We start from the raw sequence: 23867 nt of genomic DNA on the forward strand, positions 1-23867 counted from the left end.
ATGCTGGTATCTGAGCGAAGAAGCCTCTTCATTAGTTATTCCTCAGGAAGAATTTGGGACTTAGTAATTCTTAGGATTTCTGATTGAGTATCACTTTACTTCCAATAGTGCAGTAATGGATATTAGAAAGATTTTGTATATTAGTCTGCTTGAGTAATTATGTGAGAAGAAACAAAATTAATTTCGATAGGTATTAATATTATTTCATCATTTTTCCCTATCCTTTTCTCTAGCTGTAAATCAAGTGGAATTATGGATAATGCCCTCAAGCCATAAACATTTCTCCAATTTCTTCAACAGAACCTGTCATCTTGGTGGTTATGCTATACATTTGTTTTCACTGTTCTCTTCCCCAGGAAAGACTTTCCTTTGGTTCTTTGCTAGAGGGTATCTGCTTCCTGTCCTCTAACTAGCTTAAGCAACACCTCTTGGTCATATCTTCTCTAAACTTCCAGTTTTATATAGTTGTTTTCTCCTTGGTGACATTTTAGTAATTTATTTAGACCAGTTTCCCCCACCCAAGTGGTTTCTGGGGAACAGTAATCATATAAGACTAAAATAAATATTCTGGGGGAAAAAGGATTGTGGATCAAATATATTTTGTAAAACTACATATATGCCCCTTATTTGGCTAGTAACAATGCATTGGCACACTCATGGATTTTTCTTTATGTATTCTTTAAATAATTTTTAGATGCCTCCAAGCATGTTACACTCATATTAACTTGAAATGGTGTCTATATAGTTGCCATGGGATAGACACAGTTACTTGTCTGCCAAATATTTACTTACCTGTCTTCTCTCCAAGAGAACCCCCTAGCAACCAGGAATCTATCCTCAGAGGTTGAATCATAAACTAATCATGACAATCTTGTTTATTTTTGCCAGCATTTGGAGAAGGGGAGATAATGTGACACAGATCCAACCAATGAGATATAAGGAAAATATTGTGAGGAGGGAAACATCAGAAAAAAAAAAATCCTTCTTGTTCAAAAGCCAAATAGATTAAAAAAAAAAAAAGACTTTGTTTACCAGAGTGTTCCTCTTCCCTTTTTAATGATGGCCTGTAAAGCATGATTACAAAGCACCTTATGAATGACCTTAAGGAATGACCTTATGAGTCTGAGAAAAGAGCTAAGAGAATTAAGAGAAACTAAATTAAGAGAAACTAATTCATTGTTGAGTCACTAAACTGATCTGGAAACCAGTTACATCCAGACTTATTTTGTGATTTTATTATCTAACACTATTAATTGTGTAATGTTACAGCTAAAATTATCCTTACAATTTTCAAATACCAATACAATTCCAACATTTACAGAGATCTACAATGTACATGGTGTGATCTGATGAGATACATAAAAGAAAACTTTGATATAGTTTCTTTCTCAAGGAGTCTGGTAGCACACGCTCACTGGTAATATAACAATGAGATGAAAGCTGAGTAACAAACAACAAAGAGTGATTAGGAGCAGGAAGAGAGCAGGACACTTTGCTTAGCAAGAGAGAATCAGGGTAGATTCATAAAAGCGGTTTGCATATAATCAATCTGGATCCCGAAGAAGTATTACTAGAATTTAAATAAGCAAAAATATGAAGCAGGTATTTCAGAACTGTACAAAAATAAGAAAAGTCCATGGAGAAGTAAATATGTTTGTCCTATAAAATGGAGGCTGGTCTGATAAATTTGATTACAGATATGTTTTGAAATAAGTTGAATGTTTTTTGAGTGTATGGGCTTTAGAACTTTTGGAGCCTTTAAAGTACTAATTTACACTTAACTCAAATTTTACTTGATATATTATTGGCAGTACCACCTAAATCATTCTCTTATTGAACTGTTTTATTTTCTTTATGGTATCTGTCAGTCTATCTATCTGTGCATGTGTGTGTATGTGTATATACATGTATCAGATTGTCACATCCTCTAAAGCTGATCTATCACATTGATTATTTTATCCGCAGTTCCTAAATGTTATAGATTTGAAAAAACTGGTCATGTACTACTGATGTAATATTGTATTATCTGAATTAAATTACAGAGAATTATTTTTTCTGCAGTAATCTTATGAATCACCATTTTTGCATTAGCAAATGGTCACTAAATATGTGTTTACTTGAAACACAAGTCATATAAAAGCTAAAATAAACAGCATAGCTTTCCTTTTTTTTTTTATAAGGGAAAAAAGTAAATAAGGAATTTTTGTTAAGTAAGCTTCTTTCAGGGAATCAAAGGATCAGCTCAGATTTAAGTTCACCTTCTGGAACATCTACATTTATAGTCTTATACAATGAGAATTAATGTGCCCCACAGCACATTAATGTGCCAGACCCTGAAAATGGTGTCTGAATCATTAAGCTAAGATTGCATCATGTTCAGTAGCCTTTCTGTTAAGTCCACTTTATTGTGCTCTAAATTTTTGAAAAATTGGAATTCACATAAAGCATAGCACATAGTTTAATATAATATTTGAATAACTATGATACTCTGTTTTAAACAATCCTGAATAATCAAGATATTTGTACTGTAGCGATAGTTCTCAGAGAAAAAATAAGTTTAGATTTAATTTCATTTTCTCCTGAAAAAGACTTTCTTCTCTTCAAGAAGTTCCTGCTTGTCTCCATGTAAAGGACTGAACATTTAGGCAGCATCGTTGTTGTGCATTCTACTGAAGACCAGATGATTGAAGGTGACTGGGAAACACACAGAGCTTTGATAACTGGGAAAGATTGTCAAGTAGAAAGGAAAATATGTAAAGTAGAGAGAGTCTACAAGATATTAAAAATATCTCCTCCTTTTATTGTCACTTTGCGACCACAGTTATGACTACAGTTGTCCTTTTGAACAGATAAACCTCTAGCCCAGTGGTTCTCAAAGCTGGGAATTTCGAACTGACTGCCCCATCCCCCACGGCCATTTTGCATTGTCCGCAGTAATTTTGATTGTGACAACTGCAGGATGTGCTGCTGGCATCTAGTGACAGAAGTCAGGGGAGCTGCTAACCATACTACACAGCACAGGATGGCCGCTCTCCCCCCACAGCAGAGAATTATCTGGCTCCAGATGTCACAGTAGTACCAAGGCCAAGAAACCCTGCTCTACAGAGATTCGACATTTTTGTTGCTAGCAGAAAACTTCGAAAGTCAGCCTTTAGCGTTTGATAAACCAAATCTCAAGGCATGAGACTTTGGCCCTTGGGACCTAAAAGAGATCTAGGATCATATCTAATAAATATCAGAAATGTTAAAGAAATACTTACTTTGATTACTTTTTGTTTTTCAATGTATGGTGGTTTACAGGGATACTGGTCAGAGATAATTCATTGACATGCAGGATTAGGAAGGACTCTGAAAGGTCATTTTCCTTCTTTTCTTCTTTTCATTCTTCTAGTAAAGTTCATGATTTCTGTAGTCCCATATGAGAGGGCAGAATCTCTATTGTACTTTGTCATTGAATTCTGTGGAGATGTGGGTGGAATTACTTCTCCAATCTACGGAAGGCCTCAGAGTGCCTATATTACAAACACATATAAATAAAAGGGCAAAGAAAAAAAGAAGTGTAATACTTGATGACAATCTTTGTCATGATTAATTTAAAGTTGAGTGAAACTCCAGTTTAAACTAATTGAAAATCATTAGTCAGTACTTTGAAATAAATAAATACTACCAAAAATCAGAATTAAAGTCCAATCATCCTAATATGAGCAGAGATGTTATCTAGGAAACAGATAAGTATAAATCAAAGAGAATGATGCTTCAAAGAATGAGCCTGAAAGGATTGTTCAACCAATTTCCCTTTTTAAGGATCCATATCAATAAAGCTTAATAAGAACTAAGAGTAAAATTACTGCTAACTGTGAACTTAATAATGCCCCACTGGGAGTTCATTAATATCTCAACAGGTACACCGAAGCATTATCTTAATTGCACATGATACTTCAAAAAATTGTCTTTTACAAGTTTTGTAGAAACTGCCCTCTGAAACAAGTGTTAGTACTTTTTGTGTTCCTTTTCTCTGCTGTGCAAATTTCCCAGAAACGTGGAACTATAGCCCTCATTGACCTTTCTTTCCAGAAATAAGACATTCTCAAATGACCATCCAGATCATAGGCACGACTCTGGTAATCCAAAGAGGAAAAAGCTCAAAGTGCATGAAACCAATTTCAGATTTTTCACTTTTTCTAGATAAATAAAATGGCTTCTTCATTTCTATAAATATTTATAAATTTATTTTGACAAGAATCAAGTTCATGTAGGAGTAGTAGTGGCAATTAAGATTTAAAAAATTTTTGTATTAATGTAATCTCATCCACATCTGGACTTAGGTCTTCAGTTATTTTGACAGAGTGATGCTAAGATGATCCCTAAAGGGGTGTGTTTCCAAGCCCATCACTGTAGTGTTTGACCATAGTGATTATAAGATTAAATTTAGAAGAGATATTTGATTTCATATGTATTAGAAATGATGTAGAATTATTTTCTCTAGTTTTTGCTTAATATGCTACTTCTTTTCTTTCTTTCTTTTTCTTTCTTTCTTTTTTTTTTTTCTGTTTTGATTTGGTATTGGCAATGTTGACATAAAGTATAGGCATTTAACTGGAACCGAGGACTCTAATTCCTTCTTGCATCTGATAGCCAAGCCTAGTTCCAAAAGGGAGAAAGCTAAGGAGACAGCAAGGCAGAATCACTCCGTTTAAAATTATAAATCCAAGTATGTCTTGAAGAGTTAGAATGAACTCCGGGCACTGCGATATATGTTGCCTGGAATTGTCAGGTCTCAGGCCTAAGAGAAAAAAGCAGTGAAGCAGTATAAATGACTCCCTAGATCCCTTTACCTTTGAAGCTCCATCCAATGTCAACTTCTCCTACATTCCGATGATGAGGAAGGAAATCCCAGGGGAAAGTATGCCAAGAAAAAGAAAGGGTGAAAAAAAGTGTTCGCTACCATCTAAAGCCGCCTGTCACAGATGCCCAGGGCAGGGGTAACTCCAAGTGCTGCGGAAGCCACAACAACCATGTGAATGAGAGATCCTGTTCTCTCATGATCATTCCATTCATTCATTTACTGACTCACTTGTTCATTCAACAAATACTGATCAGGTTTCTATTCTGTCCTGGATACAATGCTATCCAGTGATGGTAAAATAATGAACAAGGTCCTTGCCCTCCATGAGGGTAAGTACTCTCCCAGATAGAAGAGAATAATGAGCAGATAATTAATTGTACAGATAATTGTTTAGTGAAAGTTGTGATACTTGTTACCAAAGAAAACTACAGTGTTCCAAAAGAACTCATCAGCTGACATTTCTATAAACTCATGCTTTCCAGGGTAAACATTAGAGAGAGGTTAGGAGAAAGCCTTGAGCTCCTCCTAGTGATTGGTGTGTGCCACCAATTCGATAAAATTTTACTTTTGATTATTCTTTTAGCCCACCCAAAAAATTCAGTCGCCACAATCACTTGTATTGCTAAGATATGAATATTGATGACTTGAAAGTTTTTATAAGGTATAGAAGGTGTAAGTTACTTAGATGTCCATTTTAATGTTTCCTGAAATTAGTTTTCCCCTAGTCTTCTTTCTTATAAGTTTACAGGAATTCTTAGAACCCAAAATGTACATAAATATTTTAAAAGTTAAATTAGAAGCAGAGCGAATTGGGCTTTTTTCTTTTCTATTTTTAAGAGTAAGGTACAGGTTTGGCAAATGTTGCATCCCATAACTCAAATAATAATATTTTTGGTTTTTTTATTGCTTTTTTTTATTGTTTGTTTTTCGATATTTTAAAAGGGGTCAAGAAACTTGACTGCTACATAAATTTTAAATGATAACTTTGAGGTGTGAAAACTACTCTTTCTCAAAAACTTGGTTTCTTGAAACTGGTTTTCTATCTTGCGATTAGTGTCACCCGATTCATGTCTTGAGAAAAATAATTGGAGAAACTAGAGAGATTTTCTTTTGCCAGAGAGAATTTTTAGAGGGGAATATTTTTTCAAATATTTGAAGACATTCATGGTACTATGAGTTATAGCTAAGATTGTATTTTGGAAAAATGAAATTTTAACTGGTTATCTTATTTATTCATTTGACTATACATTTTTCAAGATAAGAAATTAAAATAAATGCTAGTTGATTTTAAATGCTCTCTGTGGAGAAATAGGAAAAAGATAAGCTATTTCCACCAATATCATTTTTGTTTTCCTAGAAATTATAGTTGATATAATTAGAAAGGAAAATTAAATAAATTCTTATAATGTGACTCGCTTACCTAGAAATCCCAAGAAAATAAACTGAAAGCTATTAGACTATTATGAATTTTAACAAGGGTATAAGTCACAAAGTAAAAATACAAAATTAATAGATTCCTATATACCAGCAAATAAAATGAAAATGTTATGTCATTCATAATGTAATAAAAATAATTATCTAGAAATAAAATTAACAATTTTTAAAGCCTACATGGAGACAATTGTAAACTTTTACTAAGAGAAAGGACTGAATAACAGAATGGATGAAAATAGATATTTTCTCAAAGGGGAAAATAAATATAAATATAACATATCTATTCTTCGCAAATTAATTTATAAATATAATTCTCATCATAATCTTAATGGAACTTTATTGTGAACTTGAAAAACTTATACTAAAGTTCAACTAGAAAATTAAATATGTGTGATTATCCATGGTCCTTTTTATTTATTTATTTTCTAATATTTATTTTTCAATTAGAGTTGACATTCAATATTATTATATATTAATTTCAGGTATAAAGCATAGTGGTTACATATTTATATAATTTACAAAGCGATCCCCCTGATTAGTCTAGTACCCACATGGTACTATACATAATTAATACAACATTATTGACTATATTCCCTATATTTCACATCCCCATGACTATTTTATAACTACCATTTTAGGCCTGTGGTCCTTTTTAAAAGAACAGTTATAAAGAGAGAATATGTTTCAACTAATATAGCCCTAAAAAACTCTAAGTTTATAATAATGAAAATAGTAAAACACTCCGAATACAGAAATAGTAGAGAATACACCCCACACTCAAGAGTAGTTAAGAACTTAATGTGACAAAAGGTGATCTTTCTTATTAGTAAAGAATGAGGAATTATTTACTATATGATACTAGGGTAAGTGGTTAACCATTTGAGAGGACAAAGTATAGATTATTGGTTTACCTTCTAAAACAGGTCCAGGCAATTTCCATAAAGAGAAATATTTAAATGTAAATGTCAAATAGTTCTATCACTTTTGTGGGGGAAGAACTTGACCAGTAATCTAAGAAAATACTCATGGATGTCTACAACAACTTGAATTAGCTGTCAGGATTTTTTTTTTTCTAATTTCTAGTGTTAGTGAAAACTCGAAAAATGTTTGAACATTTAACTATAAAGGTTAGGTCCAGGTTAGGCTTAGTTTAATAGAATATTATGCAACCAGAAAGAGAGAGAAAGAGAAATGAAAGGGGAGACAGAAGGAAAAAGAGATTAAGACTCATATTTTTGTAATTAGTAATATGTATATATGCATCCTCTCAAGCACACACAAAAATGATAGAGAGGGATAACAAATTGTTAACATGAATCAAGGCATTAAAGTAATTTTCTTGTTTTCTCTTTTTCGTTAATAATATATATAATTAGTTTTCTAAGAAAAAGTACAAACTACATTCTAAATAAATAAGATAGCTTATAGATGTTTGTAATTCTATTTGCTACTTATCAATAACAAAACCATTTTTGTGTGATAGGCAAATTTTTATAAAATAAAATTAAAGAATAATAAAATGAGAAGTTTAGTCCTATGATAAAGATTAAAAGTATTTCTGTTTTTTAAATTGCAGAAAGGAACTAAGTTGTCTTCATCAAAAGATCGATTCTGCATTACCGTAGGAGACTGGCAAGAGGGGAGGGTTTCAGGAGCAGAAAAAGTAACTATAGCTAGATATCAAGGAGAGTGTGGAAGTTAATCCCTAAAGATGACTAATAATAATTTGGTCAGTTGTAGGTACCAGTTATAACACACACTTCAAAATTCTTACTTTGTAGGCTTAAACATAAGTTTGAAAACAAGTAGCTAAATATACAGCCTAATAGCTAAATAAGTATACAGCATCATATTTTATAGATTACATAAATTCTTCCAGCTCTTCATCTCTTATTGCTAGGAGGGTTATTCTTATATAGCTGTAATTTTATCTCAGAAATGAAATCCATTTGTCCTTTCATTCCTTATTCTAGCATCATTATAGGCATAGTGTAGAAATGTGGCATTGGATAAAGGATGTGTGTATGACCCTAAAGGGACATATGAGTCTCAAGCCAGGAGATATTTCTTGTTTATAGTGGAAAGGATAGATCATAGATCTCAACTGTTTTCAAAGGGTGAATGGTTGAAGAAAGAAATCTGCTTCACCAGGATTTTTATTACTAAAATTTGGGGTACAGTTTAAAAATGTATTGGGGTGCTTCACTATTCTAATATTTTACAGCAGCTACATAAATGCAAATTCAAGTAGAGGGCTGGATATACCTTTATTAACACTTGTTCAAAGGTAGAAAGGGATTTTGGCAAGGAAGACATTTGTGCAATAGCATAAAGGTTTTACATTTCCACAAGTTGAAATTGATGTAAATTTCTTGACATGCTTGGCTTCTTCCTTTTTTATTTCTTGTAAGTAAAGGCCTCTTCCCTACCCCACCCTCAATGCCCCTCTGCATCTCCCTTTCTCCCCTGCCTCCTTCCTTTTATTGTTTGGCCCAAAGCCTTTATTCAGTTGATATTTTTCTTACCTAAAATTTATAACCTCAGAACTACAAATGAAACAGAGAGAACTCATTCTGTTAATACATTTGTATAAGCTTTAAAAAAACATTTAAATAAAATATGTGAACAAGAGCCTTAACTTTTAGTATGTCAGTGGTCAGTGCTGTGGACAGAAATTGGCCTGGACTTTATTAGTCTACTGTCCTTCCTTTATATGTATTATTGAAATGTTTTAGCAACAATTTAGCAAAAGAGTTCCGAAATTAAGAGTTCAGAAATTTTCATTGGGCAGTTCCAGATTTAAGTGCTACTGTCTGTCCTACAACATTGTGACCTGAGGTAAGGTCATATTCTACTTTCAGGTCTCGATTTACTCTTTTGTAAAATGAGTTAATAATAGTATAGAATAGTAAAGAATATTTACTGATTGTTAGATAAGGTAATGCATATAAAACTTTTAGAATATGATTGGCACATAATAAAAAGTTGAATAAATAGTAGATATTTCTTTCAAAAGCAATAATGATAGAAATATGTAAACATATTTTCTTAGGATATTGAGGGGAATGTTTGTGATAGCATGTCACATAGAATTTGCAAAGTCAAATGTGGGAAATGGGTGAGCTTAATAAGAAAACGCATACTGTTTTCTATTTTGATCATCATCATGCCCATGTACTAAGTGTCCACTTATCCCAAGCATTATGCTAAGCAATGCACATTCATATTCCCACTCCACAAAACAATCTTATACTAATGACACAACCAATATATTGAAGTGAAATAACTTTACCAAAATAAACACTAGTGAACAGAAACATCAGGCTCTGATTCCTGATCTTGTCAAGAGAAAATCCCATTTTATTCCCAGTCTACCTCACTACCCCTCTTGAGGAATTATTCAGGTAAAGATCTATCAGGAGACTTAAGCCTTTACTACGCTGGCTTTGGACTTTGAGTCAGGGACAGAGAGCCTGCTCCTACTGGTCATAGAGCAGAATTGCATTAGAGGTGGGCTGCACGGACTTGACTGTAATGCTGACCCTAGAAAGGTTGGTGGAGAAATGAGCATTAAAGAAGTGGTAACTAGCTTTAAACAATGGTAAATAAGTAAACTTTAAGCAAATTGTACTGGAAGAATTTTCAGAGCTCAAAGGCTCAACTTGAGTGTAGCTTTGACTTCTTTGGGATAAAGAGTTAGAATTTTGGGCTTTGAGTAGAGATGAAACCTAGGAAACCCTTAGGATAAAGCAGAGGTCAGTCTGGGAGAGTTTGCAAGCAGAATTTTGTAGGAGTTGGTCATCTTTACAGGATGATTAACTGTACCAATCATAGCCTACTAAATGCCAGTGTTAAGAGAAAGAACTAGGGGGCAGTGCATTATAAAAGTAACTAGCTTAGTGATCCTGAAGTTAGGCCCTAAGCCAGGTTCCTCATTTATGGCTACTTTAGAGCTTCCTTTAGGGTATTTGGGATCCCAGGCAAACATTCTTTTCAGAGCCTCTTTCTATATACATAATTTGATTTTGCTAAAATCAGCATGTTTGGATTATTCAAGTAGTCTAATCTCACACAATTCTAAGAAATAAATACTGCACTAGCCAAGGGGAGTACTCTGCTTGTTAGGCTGCCTTCCTGAAACGTAGGATGATCCCCATAAAAACAAATTCTAGAACTCCTTGGGACATCTGGTTAATCCCATGTGAAGCAAAGGGTCAGAGAGTTCTCTAAATGGAAAATTGGGAATCAGAAGCCCAGGTGGCTTCTCCCAGGCAGAGCTGCCAGCCCCTTCCCAGGATCCAAAGGAGAACTTAGAATGTTTGGAGAAAAGTCCTCTAAAGTGCCAGGGCTACTGAAGTGAAGGCCTTGGGGAAGGGAACCCCATTGCCTGGGTTTAAGGATGTTACTGAGCTACTTCACAATGTTCTTATGAATAATAAATTAAGTAATGCATGTAGCTTGCTTAGATAATTCTTCACAAGTGATCAGCTCTCAAGTCATCGTGAGATGGCTAATAACGGTCACAAAATAATATTTATGAGTTGTGTGAACTAAACCATTCTCTATACAAACTCCAATTAGGCCGTTGTGTTTTTTGTTTCTATTTTTTCATAAGAAGTGCAGCATGATTCACAATGTTAGCCAGAATGATTACACATTCTTTTCTCCTAACCACCATGACACATAATTCCCATGCCATCCTTATTTCTTCTTCCTAAGAGAAGAAAGCAAAAGGCCAAAACACAAAGGTAGATGCCTTTGTGCTGTTAAGAAATGGTTGGTTGCATTTTTTTTTTTTAGGTCGTTTGCAGTTACCTATAGTGTTTGACAAAACACATCTTTGGAACTCAAGTCTTGTATTTTGAATAAATTGTCATAAGCATAAATGAGTCTCTTTATCCTGATGTCCTCTCATGTGGTCCTTTCTTGTCTTTTCAGATCCCCCAGATTAGTTATGCCTCAACGGCACCTGAGTTAAGTGATGACCGGCGCTATGACTTCTTCTCTCGTGTGGTCCCACCTGATTCCTTCCAAGCTCAGGCCATGGTAGACATTGTAAAGATCCTAGGCTGGAATTACGTATCCACTCTCGCATCTGAGGGAAGCTACGGAGAGAAAGGTGTGGAATCCTTCATGCAGATTTCCAAAGAGGCAGGTAGGAAGAGACTGCCATGATCAAGATGACCCTCTCCAAATGTCTGTGGCTCATAGGGTTCTTTTCAGACTTTATTAAACAGGTCACCATAGACCTGCTCTAACATTTCCCACTGCTCATGGAGTAGTCTGTAAAGTCTTTATTTATAATACTTTGTTGTTTTTGAAGAGAATATTTTCAAAAGTGTGCAATTGAAGTCCCTTAAAGTGTTAATGAAAAAAATGAAGAGAAGAAAATATGTTCTAAAATTGAAATTTCACTTCTGTGTAATGGATAGTACTGTGGATTACTGCTTACATATAAAAACTGGAAAAAGCGTGGCTTAAATGTGCTTCTGAATGCTTTTTCTCCATTTCTCTGTAATATGTGGAGAATTATTTAGAATTATGAGAACCCAATCGCAGTGGAAATTTGCTTTGAAGAGGAGTAACAGTGATGGCTCTGACTCCCCTGGCCAAAACAAAAGTAAATAAATTGTTCAGGCAGTAGAATGTATTTAGACAAATAGTCTATGAAACTTTAGGTTATTTTGAGAAAGACAGTTCTAATAAGTGGCACTCGAAGATTTTTTTTTTTTTGCTTGTTTATTAACTCAAATTGGAAGTAGTGGGTTCAAGCATGTGGCCAGCAGTCTTCCATTGGGCAGATTTTGAAAAATGAAACAAATTCTTTACACTTATGAATCCCGATGATAAGTACTCAGGCTTCCTCCTATAGAGATGTCGGATATAGTAAACATGTTATAAAATGTGTGCTTGGATATTCTTATACAGCTCTTACGCTAAAGCCAGGTCCTTAGTTTTGTTTGTAAGGATTTTATCTAATCCAAATTGTTATTGGTCAGAATAGTTAACTAACAGTAAAGATGGATAAGCAAGGCAATAGAAACAGAGGTCCTTTTCATGAGAAAAAAATGTCATAAATCCTGAAGACAGGGCTGTATTTGACTTTTGGACTACAGAAATGTTTTTACACATATAATGGTTAAGTATATAGATGGTATATCTGTACATTTATACTGAAAGAGGGAAGCCAGGACTTTCTTGTAAATACCATGATTTTAACTCAGTGTCTCATCATTAGTTCTAATTTCAGAAATTTACTAGAGAGTTGGGCCACTCATACTTCCTTCTTACTGAAATGCTCTCATTCTTAACAACGTTGACAAGATAGCTCCTAATCATGAACAGGTCTCATCATAAAAGCCATTTCTAGATTTTCACTCACGCACACACACACAAATTCCTTGGTTCCATTGGCATGTCTTGGTGCTTCCTGTGTCTTCTCTCTCAGCACTTATCGCATGTTAGTATAACTTGCTGATGTTGTTTTCTCTCTTGTTCCCTGGACTCTAGAGAATATCATGCCTGGCTCATTTACTAATGTAGTCCCAGCTGCTGTGTTTCTAAGGGAAATATTTTTGTATAATTCAGTTAGAAACTTACAGATTAAAAAAGAAATCCTAACTCTGGCCTAGTGTTATGCTCAGATTTGTAGCACTCATTAACATTTGCCTTCGTGAATCCTTAAAGAGGTATCTAATCATTTTTGATAACTATTTTTTAAATTTCTTTATTTGTTTCTTTGAATCTTGCTTTGACTGAAATAAGGCTAGAGGTTGACTTAGACAAATATATAAAATAAGAATGTAAAAGAAAATAGGTAAGACATGAAAAAGGGAAAATAATAATCTAAAGCTCAGAGGTAAACTTCTAATACCTTCTTGCTCTATTGCTACAAATAGGTCTCCAGTTTAATGCTGAACTGTGTGCTGGATAAAGCAAAGAGCAGTACCCATTATGTTACAAAATTTACAATGTTTATAAGATCAAAATTATGTTGATTGTTTATTAAAGCACAGGATCAAGACAAATGTTTGCTCTATGTCTTTTATAAAAGACCAATATAGACTTGTCTATAGACAGGTCAGTGGTGAGTTTCATATATTTTCTTTTTTTCTTGATGTCACTTGGTGAAAACTTAAAATGTATTATCAGAGTCTGCTATATAAGGACTCTGCAAAAAGAACAACGACCTCGTAATGAGGTCTGAACTCCCTAGCTCATATTTTTAGCTAATCCTATATTGAAATGAAGCAGCTCAAAAATATTGTATCATTGGCTGCCATTTTGGATAAAAGCTTTCAGTCTGAGAGGCTTTCCACTTGAGGATGAGAATTACTAAGATGCCAGCAGTGGGAATGCAAAATGTTGAGGATTCAGGTAACGTCTAGCAGATCAACTCCTCTTCTCCTATAAGCGTTATGATGCTTGACATGTATTTATAATAAATTTCATTAGAATCATATCATATATGCAGTTAATTCAAGTGAATTCACTTAAAGTGCTTAGCAAACACCCCTGTGTCCCCCACCCCACTGGTGCATAGTAAGTCTACTCACTCAATGTGTGTATTACTTAGAAAAAAACCTGAGATAGAAAACGTGATTTCATTGTTTCTTTAGTCAGTTTCACTTCTGTGGGGCTCTCATAATGTGAACATCTTGCTACCCCAAGGGTGATTCCAATATATACAGATATATATTCGTATTCCCTACCTCTAAATAGAATTTGATTACTTCCTATGATGTTCGATCAAAGAAACAGCAATATATTCTATTCAGAGTAAAAGAAAAATAATTAAAAAAGAAAAGAAAAATTTGTTTTATTGAAATTTCAGGGCAGTATACATGCTTAAAGAATTTTAGGAATTTTCAAGGGTAATTTTAAATGTTCACTTTTTTCCTAAATCTAGAACCTGGTCATCAAGAAAGATACAATCGCATGTGTATGTGTAGGAAAGGCAGTATGGCACAAAGATAAACAAACATTATGGTGTCAAAAAACCTGGATTTGATTAATGGGTTCCACTACTTCTGTGCTGTAAAAATTTTGACACATGATTTTACTTTTCAAGCCTCAGATTCCTCATTTAGAGACTGAGATTAATGATGCCTACTTCATCAGGTTGGTAAAATAAGTAAGATCATATATGGGGAAGTACTTAATACCCAGTGATAATGGATTATTAGTGCATCATACTAGTTCCCTATAAATCAGTAGAGTTATTGTTTAAGTTTGCAAAGTTTGAACATAGCTCGACGGATGATTGACATTTGCTTTTACTTATAACTACAAGATTATATATAATTGCAAAGTATATATAATATACATATAATAGCCAAGTTGCTATTTTTACTAATATGCTTTTATCATATAAGAACCGTAAGAAAAGAAAGTGAGCTATTCATGTTGTCCTATGTATGTTGTGTGTGTGTGTGTGAGATAGAATGAGAGAGAAAGAGAGAGAGAGAATAAACTAGATGATTTGGTGATGTTTCTATACAAGCTTCACCCTTTTAAAATACTTTAATTCCAAAATTTACTTTAGACTTAAGTCCTCAACTAAAGGCTACTTGTAAAACCAGAGGCTAAAGTATCTCCACCAAGAACATAGTCACAGAACATGGGGTGAGCTCTCCTTTATCATCATTGCGATAGAACAAATCAAGACATGATATCAGAAAAAAAAAAAATCTATCCTTCAACAAGGAGCCTTCTAATTTGTGGAAGATGAGGGCCTACATACAATTTCTCTAAACTGTCAAAGAAAACATCAATAATTCTCTCATGTATAATCATGGAAGATTTAAATAAGCAAGAATGCTGCTTTTTGTTGAACTTGCAGAGAAGACTGTAACGTGATTTTCTCAGATGATGAGATTTTTGTAAAACAGTTATATTTGCATAAATTGCCCTGTTTATTTTAATGGATGCATATGCAATATTACCAAAACCAATTTATTACTTAATATTGCAGAGAATGAGAGAATATTCACTCCCAACATGCTTTAAATTCAAGTCAAGAGAATAACCTAAATAGTCTAAATTAGAAATGAAGACTCTTTTTTCTAAGTGAGGGTCAAAATAAATGCTATGATAGCATATGGCACTAAAATATTCCAGGTCTTTTGAACCAAACTGAGTTCAAGGATTATAATAGTAAGGACATTACATATGACTCAGTGTTTGCTAGATAATTTTCAGGAGACTCCCATGAATATTGCTTCACAGTATGACACAAATAGTAATGATTTGTTACTTCCATGGTATCATGACACATGTCAACTTTTCAAAACCTGAAAGAAAAGTTGAACTATCCTTTTGGTATTAAATGCCAATCACTTAATATAGTTATTTCAATTGATCTTATAAAGGAATGTTTATTATTATTCAGATAAAGTCTAGAATGTCTTTTTATTAAATATTTTATCTTGACCTAGAATACTCTTTCCTAGAATAATTAGGCGAAGACTTAATTAACTATTAGTAACTATTATTCAGCCTCAGTTTCTCAGACCTCAAGAATTAGTTAGAATTTCTCATCACGGGATTCTATTCTTATTGAAGTGTTCTGTGCTTTTCTCTCCTTCCCAGATGCAATGTTCTCTTTCATTGTGCTAAATGACAGTCTTCCTTGCCTTACTATAACCTCTACGAGGTCAAAGATGTTGCCTTGTGACTGTCATTTAGCCTAATTTTGGGCATATAGAAGTCATTTGATAAATATATGCTAAAGAGAGAGAGAAAAAAGAATTGAATTTTTCCTTCACTTTTTAGAAGGAAAAAGAGCCTGTAGTGGAAGTACTTATGAGATATAATTTTTTATGATATATAATATTGTGGTTTATTGCTCAAAAAACATTATATCCAATACCTGTTTGCTGTGATTTATTACAATTGCCTTCACCCTGAATCTACTCCATTCTTGCCTCTTACCATCCCTATACAAAACTAAGAATATGATGCAAGGCTTTAATTCCCAATACTGCCATCTATATTGAATTTGAGGAATTTCCCTTTTTTTTTTGTCTCTGTCTGTGTCATGGTGAATATAGAAAACTATGAGATTTTAATATGTAGCAGGAGTATTTCTTTAATGAAGTGTCCAGTGGTCCTAGTTTATATACAGGTATTAAACAGTCAAGGACTTAATTTCAAAACACAAAATTAGAATAATTCTCATGACATCATTTACCTTCACTTGTGTTTAAACTAAACTGTAAGTTCCTCAAGAAAAGGTATTGTATTTCATTTTATTTTTTTAACCCTCGGTGATTAGCACATTTTAGATTTTAACCTATATGCAATTTGTCAGCACATATTAAGTATGCCCCCTTATCCCTATCATCATTCCAGTTACTTTAGTTACAATTTTCCATGCCTCTAAATTAGTCCCTCTCACATGGTGTCCATTCAGCTATGATGATAATCTTTCTAAAATACAAATAAAGCCATTTCATCATCTGTTTCTAGTTTCTCTTTCCCCAGAGGATTAAGTAAAAGATGTCTAGCATGGAATATAGGTCCTTTCTGATCCAGTGTCTGCTTTAATCACCAGTCTCATTCCCATACTATCTCTATTCTCTTTAATCCCCACCTCAAGCCCCCCTACATACACTCTATACCCCACCACAGTCAACCTTCTGTGGGCATCAGAATATTCTGTGCCTTTGCAAAGGCTTTGCTCTCTGCCTAGACTGCCAGCTAACTCCAATTTATTTTTTCAAAGCATAACACATTGGAAAAAGCTATTCCTGACTTATTCTTCCTTCAAGTCTAATTTTGGATTGTGGCGAGTACATTTGTCTTTATTAACAGCACATTTTTAGTCTATCTCTGTGAATTAATTCATAGAGAATGACCAGTTTCACAACTCTTGATGAGAGAATAAGTCTGCTTATCAGCGTAAAGTTAAAAGGGCCAGATAGTCATGTTCCCATCCTCCCTTGAAGTGAGGGCAAGGCCGTATAATCCAGTTGTGGTGAATAAAAACATCTACCATGGGTGGATCGAGAGCTGGGGACACAAGAAGCAGGAGCAATGGAAAACCCATTTCATTCACAGCGGTGGCAATCATGTCCATATTTCAGAGTTGCCAGCAGTACTACGATCTCCAACTTCCCATTTCTAGGAGTAGCAGTGGCAGTGCCCCCAGCTGACTTGGTTCTGTGGCACTTATTTTTGGCTTTAATTATGAAAGCCTAGTCATCCTTTGTTTTAGGTCATTTTCTGACTTTGGTTCTCTAGTCTCTGCCGTGATTCTGTGAATTATACAGCATAGTTTAAATAAATTATTTTTCTACTTAATCCAGACAGATTTTACTTCAATTGTTTGACTTTTATCCTCATTAATATAATTGGAAGTGTCACTTTTATGAGTCTGTAGCACTTTGTGCATAACTCTATCATAGAATTTCTTGCATATCATTGTCATTATTAGAATATAATTATCCTCTTCCATTATAATGTATGTTTATGGAGGACAGGCATTATGTCATATTTGACTTTCAACACTCTATACCTAGTATAATGTTCAACATAGATTAGGTTCAATAAATGCACACTGAATTTTAAAATAGTCTATAATAATATGAGAAGTGATGATTCCAAGGCTTTAGTTGGTACAGTAAAGCTGTTGGAATGTTTTTTAGTTTTGATTTTCTACATTTATCATGAATCTGCTATAATGAACTGACTTTATGGAAGGAAAAAATGAGATAAGAAATCTGGCGATAGACCTTATACTCAGGCAATGCATTTCTGAGTACTTAATTTGTGTTATATACTGTTCCTGGGAAGAAGTACTGATAGTTTCTGCTATCAACAAGACAGAAAGTGGTCTCTGCTTTAAATAGAGCAGTAAACACAACTGTTGGGGCATGCTGAAAGGAAAGACTATAGAATAAAGTAGATGCTTAGCTAGGCACCAAAGATAAGTAGGAGTGAGCAGACAAGGCTGACCTAAATTTTAGGATTATTTTTTTCTATTGCTGTGGGTTTAGGCAGTATAGATATTTTAACAATATTAATTATTCTGATCCATGAACATGGGAAATCTTTTCATTTATCTATGTCTTTTTCTATTTCTTTTATCAAAGTCTAATGGTTTTCAGCATACAAAACTTTCACCTCTTTGGTTAAATTTATTCCTTAGTATTTTATTGTTTTTGATGTTATTGTGAATGGGGTCATTTTCCTTATTTGTTTTTCAGATATTTTGTTGTTTGTGTATAGAAATACACTGCTTTCTATTTGTTGATTTTGTATCCTCCAACTTTACTGTATTTATTAGTTCTATCAGAACTTTACTGTATTGATTGGTTCTATCAGGATTTTTTGGTGGTGTCTTCAGGATTTTTCATATATAAAATCATGTAATCTATAAACAAAGACAATTTTTCTTCTGTTCTAATTTGAATTTCTTTTGTTTCTTTTTCTTGCCTGATTGCTCTGGCTAAGACCTCCAGTACCATGTTGAGTAGAAGTGGTGAGAATAGGCTCCCTTGTCTTGTTTCTGATTGTAGAGGAGAAGCTTTCAACTTTTACCGTTGAGTATGATGTTAGCTGTGGCCTTATCATATTTGGCCTTTATTATGTTGAGGTATATGCCTTCTATACTCAATCTATTGAGAATTTTTATTATGAAAGGATGTGATATTTTGTCAAATGCTTTTTCTGCATCTCTTGAAGTGCTCATGACTTTTTCTCTTTAATTCTGTTAATGTACTATATCATATTCATTAATATGCGTGTGTTGAATCATTCTTGCATTTCAGGGAAAAATCCAATAATTGCCATAGACAATCCTTTTAATGTGCTGTTAAATTTAGCTTGCTAATATTTTGTTGAGGATTTTTTTTATTCTATATTCATCAGGAATATTGGGGGGGGGTTGTAGTTTTCTTGTAGTATATTTATCTTGCTTCGATAGCAGGGTAATGCTGGCCTCATAAAATGAGTTTGAGAGTATTTTCTCCTCTTCAATTTTTTAGAAGAATTTGGGAAGGATTGGCATTAATTCTTGAGTAAGCGTTTGGTAGAATTTACCACGGGAACCATTTGGTTCTGGGTTTTTCTTTGCTGGGATATTTTTGATTAATGATTTAATCCCCTTACTCATTAGTCTGTTCAATTTTCTATTTCTTCATGATTCAGTCTTGGTAGGTTGTATGTTTCTAGAAATTTACTCATTTCTTCTAGATTACCTAATTTGTTGGTGCATTTATTATTCACAGTAATCTGTAATTATCTTTTATTATTTTTATGGTATTAGTGGTAATGTCTCCTCTTTTATGTCTGATTTTATTTTTCTCTCTCTTTTTTCTCTTGTCTATATTGTCAGATAAAAGTATTGTAATCCCTGTTCTCTTTTGGTTTCCATCTGCATGGAATACCTTTTTCCATCTCTTCACTTTGAGCCTATGTGTGTTATTAAAGCTGAAATGAATCTCTTGTCAACAGCATATAGTTGGGTCTTATTTAATTATTTATTTTAATCTAACCACTCTATGCCTTTTGATAGAATAATTTAATCTATTTACATTGAGCAATTATTGATAAGTAAAGACTACTAATGTCATTTTATTAATCGCTTTTGGCTGTTTCACGTTTCTCTTTTTCCTTTCTCCTTCTCTTGCTGCCTTCCTTTGTGAAATGATGATTTTTTGTAGTGGTATGCTTTGATTTTCTTTTCTTTGTATATTATGGATTTTTTGTTTTGCAATTACTATGAGGCTTACGTAAAACATCTTATAAATTTAATAGTCTTTTTTAGGCTGATAATTTAACTTAAGTTGCATGCAAAAACTACCCTTTTTCTCCCCCACTCTTTTACATTTTTGATGTTACAATTTATCTCTTTTCATGTTGTGTATTCCTTAACCTATTATTGTGGCTGTGGTTTTTCTTAATACTTAAAAAAAAAAAAAATCAACCTTAATACTAGAGTTATGAGATTAACATACTACCGTATTACAGTAGTAGAGTATTCTGAATTTGACTACATATTTACCTTTACCAGTGTGTTATATATTTTCATGTAATCATGTTGCTAATTAGCTTTCATTTCAGGTTGAAGAACTCCTTTTAGCATTTTATTAAGGCAGATTCAGTGGTGATGAACTCTTTAAACTTTGGTTACTTGGGAAAGTCCCTTGTCATCATTTCTGAAAGACAGCATCACCAGATAGAACACTCTTGGTTGGCATTTTATGTTTTCTTCTCTCATCACTTTAAATATATTTTCCCACTCTCTTTTGGCCTCTATGATTTCTGCTGAGGAATCTGCTGCTAGCCTTATGGGTGTTCCCTTATAAGTTACAAAGTTACAAGCTTTATTTTTTTCTCTCACTGCATTTAAGATTCTCTCTTTGTCATTGATTTTTGACAGTTTTATTATTATGTGTGTATTGGAGAAGATCTCTTTAAAGTGAGTTTGCTTGATGAACTATGAGCTTCATGGAATTGAATACCTAAATCCTCAGATTTAGGAAATTCTTGGCCATTATTTCTTTAAATAAGCTTTCTGCTCTTTTCCATATCCCTTTGCCTTCTGATACTCTGATAATTCATAGATTACTTCTTTTGATGCTATTGGATAGATCACATAAGCTTTCTTTACACTTTCTCATTCTTTTTTCTTTGTTTTCCTATGACTGGATAATTTCAAATTTCTTGCTTCTAATCTATAGAATTTTTTCTTCTGCTTAATCCATTCTGCTATTGATGCTCTCTGTTGATTTTTTAAAATTCATTTTATTTCTTAGCTCTAGAATTTCTGTTTGGTTCTTTTTTTAAAATAATTTCTATCTTTTTGTTAAGCCTCTCATTTCATTCATGTATTATTTTCCTGATTTCATTGAATTGTCTTTGAGTTTTCTTGTAGCTCATTGAACTTCTTCAAAATAGCTATATTCTGATTTTTTATTATATAAATTGCAGATCTCTATGTCTTTTGATTGATAAGTGGAAGATTATTGTGATATTCTGGTAGTGCCTTGATTGTTCATGTTCCTTGAAGTCTTGTAGTGCCTTCTTTGCATTTGCAGCAGCAGTCACCTCCTCTAGTCATTACTAACTTACTTCAGAAGAGAAATACCTTCCATCAGTCCAGATAGGGAGCCTGAGGTTTTATTAGTCCTTCTATCGATATGCCTGCTCCATCCTCCTTGCTCCCTCTTATGTCAGAATTTTTAAGCTTCCATGTCTTTTTCTTTTTTTCTTTTTTTTTTATCCTTTGGTGTACCATGTCAGGTTCTGAAAGCCTCCCTTTTGCTTTCTTAAGGGTGAGATAAAGCTCAAGTGTGTGGCCTCTCCCTGGCCCATAGATTTGTGTTGGTTTTCTGTGAATGTTCACTAAATGGTTGCCAAAGCTCATGATTGCCACCATCATGAGAATGCATACAGATCTAGTCACAGGTGGGGTGGGTATGTGTGTGGGCGAGGTGCACAGAGCATTGAAGGTGTCCATGAGCCAGTCAAGGGAAACTGTGGGCAAGGTGTCCCCAGAAGCTCAAGGGCGGGCTTCTTGATGAAGTCTATGATGCAGTTAGTAAGATCTGCATTTAATGCCTTCTGAGAGTTCTATCTGCCTCTGTCCTAGATTCTTCCCACTCCCAGTCACACAGCTCATGACTGAGAACTCTGGATGGAGCAAGATAGAACTGAGCCTTTTTGGCAATGTTCCACACAGGTTGAGAAGCTTGATGCTCCTTCCTATGCCTCTCTTTTCTCCCAAAGGAAATCACAGGCCAAAAAATTCTCATCTGGCATTGAATTATACCTCTTTGAAGGAGAGGTGACATAACTGAAGTCAAACTGTTCTTCTTACAAATGTGTACAAATTTACACACACACACACACACACACACACACACACACACACACACACACACATTTTTTTTCCTCCCAATGGTATGTTGGAACTTCTCCTCTGGAAACCCGAACTTCCACAAGAGCCCCTCGTCTGTGGATGATTTCTAAGACAGTGATCTCCAGGGGCTCATGATCCATGGCCAAGAGGGGTTAAGTCGGGTTAATGGGCCACTCTGGGGTCCATGACTGAGTTTTGTATGCCTATTACCAGATAAATGGTGAGTAAGACTCCTCCTGGGTCCTTTGGTGAATGGTGTTGGATTCCACACTTTCACAATGGCACTTTTTCTGTGGATGGATGCCAAATTATTGTTGTCGTGTGAGGGATAAGACAAGGGATGTCTTATTCAGCCATGTTGCTAATGTCATTCCTCTCACAGTATTTTTAAATGATAGAATATGAGTCATATCTGAGCATACTAAATCTAAATTGGAAGAAAAGGAATATAGAACAAGCATATTTTGTAATTAAATATGTATGTTAACTAAGTAATTGCCTTTTTAAAGAATTGGACTGTATCAGCTTCAGCATATTTCACTATTTTTCTGTAAGTTTTGCTAAATCAGTATAAGACACTCACCAAATGGTAATACTCTATCCCAGACATTTCTAAACTGCTAAGTAGAATATCTTGAGAAGATAAAAGAGCAGACAGAGATGCTGGTTGGCGACTAACATTAGTGGTGAAAGTTACTAGAATAGAATCAAGGTCATGGGATACTAAGAATGAGGGGTCGGGGAGGCCATAGGGCAGAGAATAATCAGGAGATGAGGGTTTCTTGTTATGAACTTCTTTACAAAATTTCTTTGAATTATAACACTTTCCAAGGTGCTCTCTTAATGTTATTGAACAATGTAAAGTTTTCATTTTCTTAGACAGTGTGAACTAAGGTTTAACTATAGCTTATTTTCTATGGAAAAGCTCACTCAGCCTTAGATTATTGCATTCACATTAGAGTAATGGCTTTGAGTGGCACCCTGGATCAATAACATAAAACACTTCTAACAAGCTGTCTGATTCCCAGTTTAAAGACTTTTAGCTGTTAATTATTATGTACTACTTGACTTGCGTCCACTTCTTTTAAAGTGGGAAAAAACTTATTTACATTTGAGTGTGTACATAAAACAACTCTAGCCTTAAAGTCATGCATTAGTTAACAGTGAAATTAAGACTACATATATGTTTATATCATGACTTTGTCTTATGCCCTAAAAGAGCAGAACTTGTACCATGAATTATGATAAGAGAATTTCTAGTTATTTTGGAAGTTTTTTTTAAATCATTGTGGTTTTATTGTTGTTTTATTTATTTAGTCTTTAATAGATATTTAAATAATTTGGTCAAAAAAATTTAAGAATTACCAAAAAAAGAAAAAAAAAAGAGTTTAACCAGCATAAATCAACTACAGGAGCTTAAGGAAAACAAAATAAATGACAATAAGAAAAAAAACTTTTTCGTAAGCTTATAATGCAACTCAAGGAACTAGAGGCCTGACTAAGGACCTACACTTGGAATAGACCAAAAAGAAAAAAAAAAAGCTATTTGAATACTCTATTAATCTAGGAAGCAAGAAAGGAAGAGCTGTCACTTCAATGAACCACTGACAGGACAAGTCAGCTCCAGTTTCAGGCCTTCAGTTTTATGCTCCAGACTCAAAATCTAGTGAGAAAGCACCCCATGCTCTGTCATAAATCATGTGCTCATCCCTTGACAAT

The 23867-nt window shown here is 34.0% G+C and overlaps 1 protein-coding gene and 1 pseudogene across 1 annotated transcript in view; both read left to right on the forward strand.

Annotated features, from left to right (window-relative positions):
* The window catches only part of LOC120606347 (metabotropic glutamate receptor 7-like), a gene marked incomplete at its 3' end in the record, with an annotated part of 556936 nt that overhangs the window by 232497 nt on the left and 300572 nt on the right, over positions 1-23867 (forward strand). The window contains exon 2 of the mRNA XM_039867571.1: positions 11219-11399. Coding sequence (XP_039723505.1) covers positions 11219-11399 — 181 coding nt within the window. The remainder of the gene's footprint in view (positions 1-11218; positions 11400-23867) is intronic.
* The window catches only part of LOC120606342 (60S ribosomal protein L26-like 1), a 121972-nt pseudogene that overhangs the window by 43656 nt on the left and 54449 nt on the right, over positions 1-23867 (forward strand).

Source organism: Pteropus medius, unplaced genomic scaffold, assembly GCF_902729225.1.
Source record: "Pteropus medius unplaced genomic scaffold, Ma_sr-lr_union100, whole genome shotgun sequence".
NCBI classification, from domain to species: Eukaryota; Metazoa; Chordata; class Mammalia; order Chiroptera; family Pteropodidae; genus Pteropus; species Pteropus medius.